The sequence below is a fragment of the Apis cerana genome, linkage group LG2 (assembly GCF_029169275.1).
Source record: "Apis cerana isolate GH-2021 linkage group LG2, AcerK_1.0, whole genome shotgun sequence".
In the NCBI taxonomy this organism is placed as follows: domain Eukaryota; kingdom Metazoa; phylum Arthropoda; class Insecta; order Hymenoptera; family Apidae; genus Apis; species Apis cerana.
Genome location: NC_083853.1, coordinates 5,480,622 through 5,495,785, shown reverse-complemented (window position 1 = coordinate 5,495,785; position 15,164 = coordinate 5,480,622). Strand labels below are relative to the sequence as shown.

Below are 15,164 nucleotides of genomic sequence, written 5' to 3'. Positions count from 1 at the left end.
TCACGATCGAATTTTATCGTGATTGTCAACGAACCACGAAATTCGCGATGAAACGTGCTCGAGGTCTTTCACCTTTAACGATGCGAATCTGCCGAGAAATTTTATTACGCAGGATATCAATTTGGCAAACATACAGGGGGATAAAACAGATCCTAGGGATTCTAGATTTTATAAAGTTGGCTATTATGGAAATACCTGAGATTTAAACTTCAACCTCTGACCTTCTTCCAAAGGTTGAGAGGTTCAAAAGAAGAAATTTAAAATGCTATTAGTCAATAAGAGTAAAAAAAAAAATTATAAGCCAATGTGTTCAATCTCTTTTAATGTATTATCGATAATAAAAATAAATATAGTGGATAATAAATATTTTCCGAATCATATTCTATTTATTAAGTCTAAGAAAACTACAAAAAGTCACAATTTAAGACCTAATAAATTAAATTTAATGAGCTTACTAATTTAAACATGCGTTTCGCGATTGACCAAATAATTTTTATGATATGTTAAATGAATGAATTATAAATGAATTAAATAAAAAAGGAAATAATGTATAATTTTGTTATATTTCATATTTTAAAATATATATCTATTCTACGTTATTTTCAATTTCTCGACAGTATCGCTAATAATAATCTACCATGTAGATAGAATAATATGGATGGTTGTGCACGTACAGAGAACATATGTATCCTCTTGTGCAAATATTTCGATCCATTCGCCTTCGTAGCTAACGGATTTATCTATCCTTTCATCTTAACAGATAAATATATTTCAAAACGCTATTAATTTTACTCCCCCTAAGATAAATCCAGAGTTTACGGAGTTTACTACAAGATTTCAAGTGGCTATATCCATAAAATCCTAAAATTATTCGCCAATATCGATAATATTCGCGCGTTGCAATTATAACAAATAATCCGAAACAGGGTTGTGAGAGTTGTTTTTTTAGCTCGTTAGAGATGCCGTTACCATTCTCTTTCGCATAAAAAGTAATTTAAACAACGTTATTTCGACGGATTCATAAACATAACAGCATATCTTGGGGATGTCGTGAAGGAGGTCAAGCTTTGCACGCAAACTATAAGCGAAATGGATGTACGTGGCCCCGTATGAATCGCTCACGAATACGTCTGCTTAACGCTAAAACCATCTAGTGAGTTTCTAACAATAATTCTACAAGGTGATTCATAAATGCAAATGATTCATATTAATGTCCTAAATACGTGGGTATTTTTAATTAACGATGACAATATGACTGACAATATAAATTATTATTTCTAATTAAAATGATGATCCAGTCGTTTTCATTGATAACATATTGAATGCTTTTATTTATTATCGTGACAGAAAAAATAAATGAAAATTTAAATTATTCTGACTTACCATGTGTGATAGCAAACTATTAAAAATTAGTCTTCAATAATAAATCTTCTTTTTTATCTTTTGTTTCGTGCATAACGTTTTGAACAATTCACTTGATTTTCTGCTTATCTTCAATGTAATTTAAAATATGAAATTTCCGTGCAAAACAGACGAGGACTATTTACAAGAATCGAAATTGAAAAATATAGAGCACAAACGGCGAAGCACTAAAAGACACGAAATTGGATGTTGTTAGATTCCATGTCTATGTTACTACGTACTCGAAATGAGAGAATCGAATGCTATTGCCTGTCGTTACGTCGATTAAAGCAATTATCCGAAAAGGTCGAATCTGCGTGGCCATGCGAGCTCTCTGCGATCGATCGAATGAAGAACCGGTTAATCGATGCTCCGCTCGTGTTTGGACTCGAATCAACGCGGCCTTGAGTTTAACTCAGCTGGTAGGTGTATCGCGATCGATTGATTTCGAGGAACTTTGTAATGCGAAACTTATTTGTTTAAATCGCGAGCATATGTGGCAACTAACAGGGGAAAGCGTGGCTAATGTACAGATGATTGATCGATAACGAAACTTGGCGATGATTGAGACAAATTGTCGATTCAAATGATTACTACATATATATATATATCAACAATTGATATAAACATTATTGGTATTACTTGTTATGTCTAAAATAAAATTTTATTATTAATTAAAATTAATAATATCAGCAAATAATAAAATAAATCACCTCTCTCGTGTGATTTAATAATTTTAAATATATTACGCGATCACTGTTTGCTCCGTGCAAATATATATAGTTGGAAAATAAGATATATCTTAAAACTGGTGATTTAGACATTTCAGTCTGAAGTGCACTTGAAACTCTCCAAATCCTGGCCGCAGACTAGAGAAGCTTAATGGGATTGTTTCCTTCATTTCGTGAATTATACACAGCCTACACTGGAAGCTTTTTCCTTCTTACATGTGAACGTTGATACCACCAATGTAATCTCGTACCACGTGCATAGTTTTTAAACTATTTTCTGCGCTGATTCATTCAATTGATTCAGTGAAAAGAACGCATGCTCGGTGGCCGCATGCGCCTAATTGGAATTTATTATGCGAACGTAATTTACATGACTGTGATTATACTATCGATCATGAATTTTTATAGGTAGTAATTTTAGAAAGTCTCGTATCGAATCGGTGTATCATAGCACACGCGAACAGATGATCCTTTTTCGGAAAAAAAATTGTTTCAAAAAGAAATTTCGACCGAAATAAATTTTAGATAAAACGATAAGTATTGCACGCATACAAGATTATTTTTTCAAGCTTAAATTTGATGGATCAATATTTATCGACAATAATTATACGAATTAAATTAATTCTAAAACGCTAACGATCCTGCGTCAAACAGGTAAAACTATCGTTATATCTCAAATCTGAATAAGTTTAAAACGAAACGAAATTACGAACAAATATCTGTACTATTATTAAGCTATTCGAAAAGTTAAAATTTCATTTAGAGAAACAATATTCCAACATTCCAACGTACATCGACCTAATATTCTCCTTTAATTCGAATAAAATGAAGAACTTTTATAACTAATTGCGAGAAATGAATTCATTCGTATGCTTTTTCAAAAACAAAAAAATAGAAGGAAAAATGATCGGATTTTCTATAATAATGTAAAAACGATTTTCGTGCATACAGGCGAAAATGAGCCACTTTACATCTAAAATTGTTTTATGCGTGGAATAATCGATTCAGTAAGTGACGTTGGAACAAAATCTACGGCCGGTCGGAATAGTTTGGCACTTTTCCACTTAAGCGCCGCCTATTACTCTAGTGGAATAAACACATTATTGGAGAGTACATGTCAGTTTTGGCAACGAAAGAAAAGAAAGTAGAAGAGAAACTCTGTTCTCAGCAAATAAATGAATAATTGATTGGTGGAGGATTCATATTTCGTCTAACATCTGTTATATTTCCATTTATAATTTATATTATATTTTCATATGTGTATATATCATCACGAAATTTAAAGAAATAAAATGAAATTAGTTAGTATCTTTATTTAACGAATCGAATCGTAGTCGTATAAGTTAGACTACTGTTATTTTCTATAAAAAGGTGAAAGGTAAAAGATACAATAAGATAACAAAAACATGTCTTAAAGAGAAATCGTAAACGAAATATAACTCACTACTTTTTTAAGTTGCGAAACTGAACGAATGATAATATTTTTAATAGATAAAAAGCGTAATTGATTCAAATAATTCCAAATTTTGATTTACATCGTTATAAATCAACATATATGTTAATGTAATATTATCCATATATTCTTTGCTTTATTTTAAAAACTTGCTTTATTTTTATTTTATTATTCTTTTAAAAACAGACAACATATTTATTGATATCTCCTCATTGCTATATTATGCAGTTTCAGTAAGATAAGAATTCATAAAAAATTCATAGTTACTATTTCGTGGAAAACATTAAACAAGATACATATTTATTACTAGAATAATAGTTTTCGAGATGATAATCATGATAATAGTGGTATAACTTATATTTTAACGATTATTTACTATTTTCAAAGTATCTAGCTTTTTATATCCGTAAAATTTCGATTTTTTTCGCGTCAAAATTCAAAACATTTAATATAAAAATATTAAAATTTATTTATCCTATAAACCTAATAACCAAATAATCGTATAAAGTATTTAATTATAATTCACTAAAGAATTTGTCTTAAAGAAGATTTTTTTTTTAGTTTACGGAATCGTGTTCAAAGGATTCTTCGAGTAAAAAAAATCGATTTTTCTTCGTTAAAAATTATTCAAAGCGATACCTGTTGGTTCACTTGTGACTGTGCACTTCTTAATTGACGACAATGCAACAGGTAAAAATCCGTAATAAAAGAAAAATAGCAAAAGAATTTTTTCATCATCAAATATTCGCCTCGTCTATTCTTCGCGCAAAAACATTCTTTCGCGTAACGCAACATGACAAAAAGTAAAAAAAAAAAAAAGAGAGAACTTCCTAATTCTATCAATTCTATTAACAAGCGAATTTGGTGAATGGATTTCAAAATTAACGCAGGAGTAGATAAATTTTGCACACACCAGTGCACCATTGTTATTGTTCGATAAGGGAGCCTGCAGTGGCGTTTATCAGAACAACCTTTGAATTTATCGAATATCATAGAGAGAGAATGCAGAGACCGTGAACAGGCTCTGTTTGATTTTACAGGATTTTCTTCAAAGTCAACGAGAAAGACCAACTGGTACAATTGTACATTGTTCCACGATATCGTGTCGTACGCACGTTATTCACTTTATTATTTACCTTTATCATATTTCAACTCTTCTCCTTCGGGACAAACTTCGTCGAAGGAAGTTCGAAATCGAGTTTTTCGAGGAATAACGCTTCGTTCGCGCGCCCAATAAGAACCGATCACGTATAAGAAAATAAATAACCGTTTCTCGGCTGTTTGCGTTTCCTCGATTCTTTGCTTAGGATCCGCTTCCAAATGGGGAAGCGTGAAACGACGATTCTACTACTTGGCGGGCCGGAGCCAACGAACCAGAACAAACACACGAGGAATTGGATAAAAGTGTCGTCTCGGTATATTTCTTTTATTTAAATTGTATAGCATTAACTCGGCGCGAGTGAAATTTCGTTTAAAATGAAAATTCTATTGTTTAGTTTCATAGAAACGTTATATTATATATATACACCTTGATTATTATTTTAATTACTATTCAGAAAACTTTTCAATTAGATTAATAAGGCTATTGAATTCTCCTAAGCAATTCTCCCTACAATTCTCCCAGCTTCCCATATATCCTAGTTTTTCTTCGTAATACCTAGTCCCTGTTTATATAATTTATATATGACACTATCATTATGGTCGTATTACCTGTAAGATTATCTACAGAAAGCAGCTCGTTTACGAACAGCCTTCAGGCAAAGGATTAAGTAATTTAACCTTTAACTTTAACGAAGAGTGCAAGATAAAAATTTTCAAATAAAGAAATATTAGGAAGAATTCTAATTAGTTTAATTCTATTCTTCTTAAATAATAGAATTTTCTTCCTATTGATTTATAAAATTAATTTGCTTTTATTTTTTCTGTTTTTATTTCCAATCCTGTTTTTAAATGATCATGTACCATGATATTTTACATATTTTACTGGCATCTATTAATCACTTTTATTGTCTAGACGAAGATTGCATCGTACTGATCGAGTCTAAGTCTCAGTTCGAGTGGATAGGTCGTTCCTAACACCCGTTGGGAGAGAAAATCTTGATGGAGGAGCGCTCGAACGTGTTTGTTGAGAAAATCTCATTACTACCGAGTCAGTGAACTCCACACACTTAGGTTTTCCCAGACGTGGAAAAACCCAACTCTTGCCCAGTGATGGAGAAAAATATCGGAAGGAAAACGAAATTGTTTCGTCGTGCATTTGTTGCTCGTAACCTCGTCGAATGAAAGGGTAACTTGCTTCATCCTTTTTCGAAGCGAATAAGAATACGCTTGTGTGGATTAAAACTTGCAAGAAAATTATATTTTCCAGATACAAAATTATATTCTCGAGAATTTCTCTCTCAAATTCTAATTTTCATTCTAACGTTCTTAACTTAACATTAATTTCGCGTTTCTCTTCGATTCATTGAACTCTGAACTTATTCGCGTGATAGGGCTGAACTTTCATAGATCGTACTACTATATTTCAAAGGGACCTGTTATTTATTTTACAGACCTTGAATAGGTATGTAGAGATTCGTGGCAAACTTCGGAAAATTCGTTCAGGAATGTATCCAGATTTCTGAAGCCTGATCGATTAAATTGTTAAGATAGTACATATATGTACGTATACGTTTCGTTTACCTATACTTGAATGGAATTCTATCAACGTTCCGTTATCTGTAAATTACATCAGAAGGAAATGTGTTTAACGTGACATGAATGTCAATAATTGATCAATTTTATCTTAAAATATAATCCACGATCGATACTATTAATGAAAATTATTAAATTATCTTATGGCTATGTTTGATAATCGACTAATTAACTATTATAATAATCTATAAAAGTATTTTTATAATGAACTTGAAAAATTTTAAATATTTAAAAAAAAATAAATGTCGCATTTTTAAATTATTCCAAGATTCCAAACAGGATAATAATTGGATATATTTTTATTTAATTTCCTAAAGAATTTTCAAATTTTCTTTAATTTCACGAAATTCTACGAATCAAAAAATATGAATATACGAAATAAATATACGAAATCGAAATATAATAATTATACTAATAGTACAATTCAAAAGTAATTTTCTCGATAGAAATTATAATGAATACAATGAAAATAAGAAAATATAAAAATGGTTCATGTTCGGTCATAAAAGTTCATGTTTCATTTAATTTTTTTCAATTGTTACGTGTCATATTATGCGTAATAATTTTCCATGCGAAACGCGAAATAAGAATCTCGTTAAGAGGAAAAATAATAAAAAAATAGAAAATAAGTAATATAATACAGCATATGCATAGAACAACTTGATCATCCGTTTCTCCACTTCCTGTCGATTGACTTGATATTACTAAAGCGTGCACGTTATCGCAATAAATGATCTAACTAAAACTGATCTAGCAGCTTATATTTTTCTATGTGTTGCCATGAAACCGAGCGCCGTTTTCTCGAGAAAGCTCTGCTTAAATGAATTTTAAAATTTTGAAATGAAGAAACACAGTTATTCTATCTTCTCGCGACCGTGAGTTTAATTTCTAAACTGAACTGAACTTTATGAATTAAATAAATTTTTATTATTCTAATTTATTGTAATAAGAAAGAAGAAACATGAATCAAATGAATAAAATATTGAAATCTATCTCAAATATATTTTGCACAATGGAACGATTTCGATGGAAATTTCCGATGAAGAAATATCCGATTCATTGGAAATAAAAAAACCTTAATACTTGAAATTTTGTATGTTAAAGAAAAATTCCTACTATCAATTTAATATTTCATAATTTAATTATTTTAAAATAAAAAAAATATACACGTAAAAAAATTTGTTAATAAAAATAAAATGAATTAAATTAATCCTAACAAAGAATTATTATCATTAATATTTTATTATAATAATATTTTTAGATATATTTTATGTTAAAAAATAATTCCAATAAAATATAAATTATAAAAAATCCAAATGAAATCTTATCATGCCCTCTTTAATTAAAATGTTCACATCTGACATTTCTTGTATTTTTCAAGATATATTTTAAATCATTCTAAATTCTACATATCCTTTTACTTTTAGAATTAGAAAATTCTATTTTAGGAATCTAGAATAAGAATTAATTTAATTTTTCTAACAAAAGCATTTCCATTCATAGAAATGATAAAAACTTTTCGCAAATATGTTTTTACAATTCTTCTAAGATATCTTCACTAGAAGCAAGATAAAAATTTTGAAAAATAGATAAAAGAGAAAAGCACTGAACGAAAAGAAAAAGAAATATAATAAAGATATTTTTCTCTTGTTCAATGAGAAACAAGAAGAAAGGAAGAAAGGAAAAAAGAAAACGAGAATGACGTCGATCGTGTCACTCATAAATATTGTAAACGTATGAACAGATTTCGTGCTCGAGTAGCCAAACGAAATGTATGGCGCATCGTTACGAGCTAGTCCGTGCCGAGAATTTTCATTTCATTCAACCAGGAACATCCCCTTTTCGGCTCATTGCCGCCTATCTCTTTTCCCTGTGGCACGCAACATCGAGCTTTCTCTAATAGACCTCTTAAGCCTCGAAACTTGACTTTATCGATATCAATGGCGTGACGGAGTGTACATAATAAACGTGAGCCGATCTGAACGCGATGCATGAATAAAATGATGAGAAAAAATGAAAGGATCGAATCGTTCTTGATTCGTAATTCGAGAGATCTATTGGGCTTCGTTTCATAGAACGATTCATAACGAGGTTGATCACGATTTTTTAAACAAAAATTGTATGAAATGAATTAATACATATAACTTTTCATATTTATATTTACATTTAATCAAAAAATATATATTAATATATACTAATTATAATATATATTTAAATCAAATTATTTATATATTTATGCTTGTAAATATTGAATTTAAATATTTCAAATTTATCAATTTAATTGAATTTTAACCATTTCAAGTATTTAAACATTTTAATATTTTATTTTTATTTTTTAACAGGAATATAATCATATTGAGAAGCATAAATAAATAAATAAATAATTAAATGTAAATTTAAATATTCAACCCTCATAATTTGAAATATTTAATTAATAAATAAATGTTCAATGGCAATAATAAGTCTTGCTCAATGAACCAAGGAAAGAATTGTCTTTTATAAATGCAACGTTTAAGATGCAACTATTTATCGTAAAATACGAGTTGATTAATCAATTAAAAGGTTAAACGAACATTGCGTTGCCGAGACACTTAAAGTTCTTCTGAGTCATTATATCAACATCAATAATGTTAATATTTCATGTCAACGTTACAAAACACGAAACATTATAACAATTAAAAAAAGAACATGAAATAATACAACAATTAAAAATCTTTTAAAAATTCCTTTTTGTCTGAAATTGTCTGAATTCAAATTTATTAAATAAAAATTAATTAAATAATAAAATAAATAAAAAATTACGAAACATATTCTTTGAAATCATTCGAATAAAAACTAAAAAAATTTGGATTAAATTTGGACATTCCAGTCGAATAATTTGAATTATTATTCAAATTTCTTGTTGTAATCTCCACATTTAAGAAGATACATTCAACTAATAACATAAATCCTCAGAACAATTATTAAAATTAAAAATACCATTAAAATATATTTCTGTAGGATTAAAAAAGTTCTTAATTGCAAACCTCGTGCAAACCATAATTTACAGCATTGGTTGGATGCTTGTATTCTAGAGAATGTTATTGTTAGAATATAAATATCTCTACGCTCACAGATTGATTTTATTATGATTTCATTACTGGTCAAATTTTTATTTTTTTCTATTTTTCATGGCACGACATGGAAAGTTGGGATAATCATGAGTTTAATCAAATATTAAACAATTTTGAATAATGATAGGACTGCTGCATATCGAGAGAAATATATAATTCTTTTTTCGAAGAAAAAAACAATAAAACATTGATACAATTCTAATAAAATAGAAAGTTCATCTTTACAAGCTTTATTAAATGAAAACATTCTCGATATTTTACGATTGAGATAAACAATTTTCAGAATCTATGTTTTTTTCATGACAATATTATATCCTGAAACTAAATGGAGATAACAATGGAAAATAGCAATTAATTTCTTGTGGATTTGTAACAAAAAAAAGGGAGAATATATATATTCTATTTAATTGGAATATACTTTTATACTTTTAATCGAAATGTATGATTATACTTTTGAATACATTGAATTTCTATGAAAAATTATTTTTTCTCAAGTCACATTTAAAATCTATTAATCCGACAATAATACAGTATTAATAATTTCCAAAAATAACTTTACTATTATCTAATTCCCAAAAAATATTTTAAGAAATTTTTATGATAAATTTTCATCGTTAAGATCTATTTATTTCAATTTTCTCAATTTTTTCCCACGGTAATTAAAATTTATTAGAACATATGTTTTTATACGCAAAATTATATTTCACGAAATTGTATTAGAATTACCTTATATTTCTATAGAAGACCATACTATACATATAAAATATATTATATTATAACGTATTTTAGTTCAATTAAAGATGAATATGTATTCGATATTCTATATATTTTTCATATAAATCATGATTAACGTAAATATTTATCTCATATCATGTATTGTACACAAATGTAAAAATAAATGTATATTACTTACCACCGTTTTTCCCATCTTCCTTTGCTTCATCTCCTACCGGCTGGACACTCTCCTTGCTCGTGTTGCACCCCATTTTCACTTATCTGTTCCTATATTTCTATCCTCCAATCACAAACGCCGTTACAACACTTATCGTATAATACGCGATTATGATCGGCTAAGTGCTCTTCTTGTTAACATTGAGTCGTCAAATAAAGGGCTCAGATTATAAAAAGATTACTTGTATGCACTAAAAGAATTATTGATACCTCGACAAGGACGAATTGGAAAGATCACAGTACAATATTTTTGGCGTTTTCAAAATTTTCGTTTTTCTTCTTGTGTACTAGAGGTTAACGACACGTCGTAGTACCGGTATATTCGGGACAATTCGTTGGAACGAAAATACAATGATTCTTTGTGATTGGTCAAACTGGACGTATCGTGAATTTGATCGCAATTTCTTTCGTTTGTGAATTTAACAACCGGTTAAGAAAAATATATATGTATATATGTATATACTATATATTAAAACACTGTACAAAAGCTACTACCGGTGAACACTAAACGCTATTCTACGAACATATCACGAACACAAATCCCGTCGGCGTCACGAGGCGTACTGACTAGTGACACTGCCGACGACCCTGCCCTTGCGTCGCGAGTCGCGACTACGCGAGTCGATATAAACATTCTTTCGCGCTCTGTATATATACACATATATAATTATATGCGTACGAAATTTATAATAATGTGTACATTTATTACGGATTTTACATAAATTTAATTTTAAATAAATAATAACTGATTAAAATTTGATTTCAAATTCTTATAAAATTTTTTTTAAATTCCCATAAAAAGTGTATCGTTTTCATTGTACGCATTATCAGTCAACTTCGCGCCACTCCCAATTCTCGTGCAATATCCAAAAAAATAAGAATTTTCGCAAAGTTTAATCAATTTCATAAAGGGATACTTCACTTGGTTACTTTGTTGCGTTGAATCGACAAGACCGGTGGCAGCAACAATTCTCGTGATTTTCTTGTTTTGTGGAACGAATATCGATTTTGTAGTTTTGATAATCCTTCACGATTTACCGCCGTTGGTGATTCATATTTCACGGACATGGCTTGCACATTTGTTTCATAATTGCGTGACTCGTGTTGAAAACTGACAAATAGCTTTCGGTATTTTTAATGTTTCTTTGTATATACTATTTTTTAAATACAAAAAATATTAGGAATAAGAAACAATTAATAACAATTTTTAAAATATTTTTGAATATGTAATAAACATCGTATTTTGTTTTTAATGTATAAGATATTTAATTCTAATATTGTAAATTAGAATATATAAAACAGTAAAAAAAAATGAGATAAATTTAATAATTTTATTTTTTAACCTATTAAAAAATTTGATAATAAAAGTAGACAAAGAATTTTCCTTAAATATTAAAATATTAAAAAATATTGATAATCATGCTAATAATGATTTAATTTAATTTTAATCTTAAAAACTAACTAATTTTAAAAACTTTTTGAAACAATTCAAAGGATATTTAAAATAATAATTAAAAAACATATAATTTTATTGAAAAAGAAAAAGAATATGTGCAATACTAGGTTAAAAATCATATATTCTACATTTTTTTTCTTTATTTATATTTGTATATTTTTAATTCATTTTATATTCTTTGATTTTTAATTTTATAATATGATCATTAAAAAATAAAATGAAAACATGTACATTTCACATATCAGAAGTGCTCCATTTATAAGCTTCTTCTTGTCGAGCTACTTTTGCATTTTGTGCTTCAAACCATCGTTTTTCATATCCATTACTTCTATCAACTCCATCCCATCTATGACCAGGTTTAATACCAAAACGATTTGGCATGAATGAACCTTCATATTTTGGTGGATCTAAAAATATATAATTATATATTAGTTTAATCATTATAATCAATATTAATCTTAATATTTATTAGAATTAAGCTCAAGAAATCAACAATACAATATTTTACCTGGTTTCCTCTTTCCTTCTTTTATTTGTTTCTGTTTAATATATTCTAACATAGGATCTCCTTCTCTTTCTTGTTCTCTAAGTATTTTATCCAAATCAGCATCATCTGCATATCTTGCTAAAGGTTTACTCATTTCGTAAAGATCGTCTTTCAATTTTTCTTCGTGATCTTCAACTTGTTTTAAACTGATATAAAATAAACATTTCTTATAAATTTTGAAAAAATAGAAAAAAATTTTATTTTGTGAATTCTATATAACTTACCCTTTCCCCCATTTAGCATATTTTTCATCTAATTCCTCTTGTTGTTTTTGTCTTTCGCGTTCTTCTTGTGCTTCTGCTTCTAAGTTTCGTTTTTTACCTGTTTTAGTGTCGCGTATAACCACTGCTTGGCCAACTCCTGTAATTTCTTTACTAAGCTAAATAAAATACAATTTTGTAAATTTTTATATAAAATTAATAAGAATTATAGTACATAAAAATTAATCAATATAAAATTTGTTTAAATACTTTGCTAAAATGTTCAGCTTCCTGCTTTTTATATGCTTCTGTTTCTTCTCGCAATGCTTTAGCATCTTGTAGTCCTGCTCTTTTTCCATCTAATGTTTTCTTCATTTGTTTGTTAGTATCTCCTTCTTCAGTATTTTTATATTTTGATTTGTTTTCTTTAAATATCCTAGAAAACAAATTCATCTTCTTATATCTTCTTATATCAAAATTTTCATTTATTAAAAAAAAATATGTTTGACTATTGATTATTAATCAAAATCATAAAAAAAAAAAATACAAACAAAATTAAAAATAATATTTAAAAAAAAATAAGAAAACTTGAATTAAGAAATATTAGATTAATATTAAAGTAACATTTTTTGCTCGTAATATTTTAAATCATAATCATACCTATTTGATTTAGATTTATAAAAATCTCTATCACTTCTTCTAAATCTATTCGGACTTGTACTGTCTCTATTTCTTTTTTGAGGTGGACTCATATCTGAATCATAATATCTCTTATCTGATTTAAAATTTTTATAAGAATGTTTATACATTCTATTTCTTTCTATTTTTTCATCTCTATATCTATGCCATTTTGATTCATAATTTCTATTTTTATTTTTATCATTCATGTAAATGTTTTCATTACTTTCATATTTTCTTTTAGATTCATTAAATTCAGAATATTCTTTTGTTCTATGCTTATGCTTTTTACTTTTTCTTAGTGGACTTAGATCTGAATCAGAATCTTTTCTATTCTTCCTAGGAAGACTCATATCTGAATCAGAATCATTCTTATTCTTTCTAGGACTCATATCTGAATTAGAATCTCTTCTTTTTCTAAAAGAACTCATTTCAGAATTATTTTTATGTATTATATTTTTTTCAAGTTTATATTTTTTACTTTTTCTTGGTGAATTTATATCTGAATTATAATTTTTAATTTTTCTAGGCGGACTAAGATCAGAATCATCTGATATTTTCTCTTTTCTTTTTGTCTTTTTTTTAATTTTATGAGATGGAACATCTGTTTCTTGACTGCTATCATCATCACTATTACTTTGTGGAGATTTACATTTGGAATTAATATGACTTCTAGATTTTATTCTAGGTGGACTTAGATCACTATCTTCATCCTTTTGTATTTTCTTATTTCTCTCATCTTTAGATCTTTTTGATATTCTTGGAGGAGATAAATCATCATTTGAATATTTCTGTTGTATCTTTGATGGGCTTAAATCATCATCAGAAATTTTTTTAACTTGTTTAGATTGTTTATTTTCTTTTGCCACACTAGTGATTGTTAAATCACCACTTTCATCATTAGCTATAATTTTCCATCTTCTTTTATCACTAAAATCAACTGGTCCATGTTCATCCACTACACCGGCTATTTGAGGTGCATCTTCTGCATTGATGAAAATATCAAATTCATTCTCTTCAATTGGTCTTATGTTCTTCAAGTCTATGTCATCATCAATGATTTTTACTCTGCAAAACACATCTCAAAATTTGTGCAAAGAAATAAATATAATTTTTAAAATTTTATATTGATTTAAAAATCAAAATTGAAATTCCTTTTTGCATTAAATATATCTTCCATATTAATATAATAATATATTAAGGAAATGGTAATGAATAAAATATATTTTCTTTTTACTATTTATCATATAAAAAATTTTTTAAATATTATTTAAATATTCGAAATGTTTCAATTTAAATATCCAGGAAAATGTGTAAAACAACTACTATAACCTAAAACACAAGGATTTACTGTTGAAACTGTCAACACAAATTATAATAGTTACAATTTAAAACTTACGTTTTTGCTCCCAATTTCATCTTTTTCTTTTTCTTTTTTTTCTTATCATCGCCATCTCCTGAAGACAAGTACTTTTTCAAATATTCTTTTTGATCAATAATTTTCTTCTCCATTATTACAGTATATGTTAGCGCGATTGTTGTTAAATATTATAATTTTACTATATTATTTAATATTAATTACGTGATTAAGATCAATGTAAAAATATTTAACAAATGTAACAAATATTGAGAATAGATCAATTACAACTATAAACTATGAAACTAATGGCGAATAACAAAATGACGACTAAGCGATTGCGCGGTAACCAGTGCATAAATTTGCTAAAAAAAGCAGTAAAATATTTTAAAATTGATGTCTTTCTTTAAATTTTTATTTTTATAATATAAGATATTTTATATTTATTATTAATTTAATATCAATTAATGATGAAATATAATTTCTACAATAAATGCAAACTTGAGCTATAAGTAATTTTTTTCTAGATAGGATACAATAGAATAAGAATTGTGACTTAGCGCCATCTTTTGACTATTTTTAA

The 15,164-nt window shown here is 27.7% G+C and overlaps 2 protein-coding genes across 2 annotated transcripts in view; both read right to left on the bottom strand.

Moving 5' to 3' along the window:
• Positions 1 to 11,659, bottom strand: part of LOC107993248 (neuromodulin) — a 92,184-nt gene extending 80,525 nt beyond the window's left edge. The window contains exon 1 of the mRNA XM_062071879.1: positions 10,306 to 11,659. Within this exon, the coding sequence (XP_061927863.1) occupies positions 10,306 to 10,378 (73 nt within the window). The 5' untranslated portion in view covers positions 10,379 to 11,659. The remainder of the gene's footprint in view (positions 1 to 10,305) is intronic.
• A 269-nt stretch (positions 11,660 to 11,928) lies between these two features.
• On the bottom strand, positions 11,929 to 15,110 carry LOC107993243 (BUD13 homolog). Its single transcript, XM_017049575.3, has 6 exons — positions 14,624 to 15,110; positions 13,207 to 14,292; positions 12,817 to 12,982; positions 12,571 to 12,725; positions 12,308 to 12,492; positions 11,929 to 12,206 (listed from the first exon to the last, which is right to left on the bottom strand). Exons 1-6 carry the CDS (start codon positions 14,734 to 14,736, stop codon positions 12,034 to 12,036), a joined length of 1,878 nt encoding a protein of 625 aa, XP_016905064.1. The 5' UTR covers positions 14,737 to 15,110; the 3' UTR covers positions 11,929 to 12,033.
• Positions 15,111 to 15,164: the final 54 nt, after the last annotated feature.

Coding starts and splice junctions, on each gene's coding strand:
- LOC107993243 (XM_017049575.3), bottom strand. CDS start 14,736: ATGGAGAAGAAAATTATTGATCAAAAAGAATATTTGAAAAAGTACTTG. Junction 14,293..14,623: donor ATGAAATTGGGAGCAAAAAC/GTAAGTTTTAAA, acceptor TGTGTTTTGCAG/AGTAAAAATCATTGATGATG. Junction 12,493..12,570: donor TATGCTAAATGGGGGAAAGG/GTAAGTTATATA, acceptor ATTTTATATCAG/TTTAAAACAAGTTGAAGATC.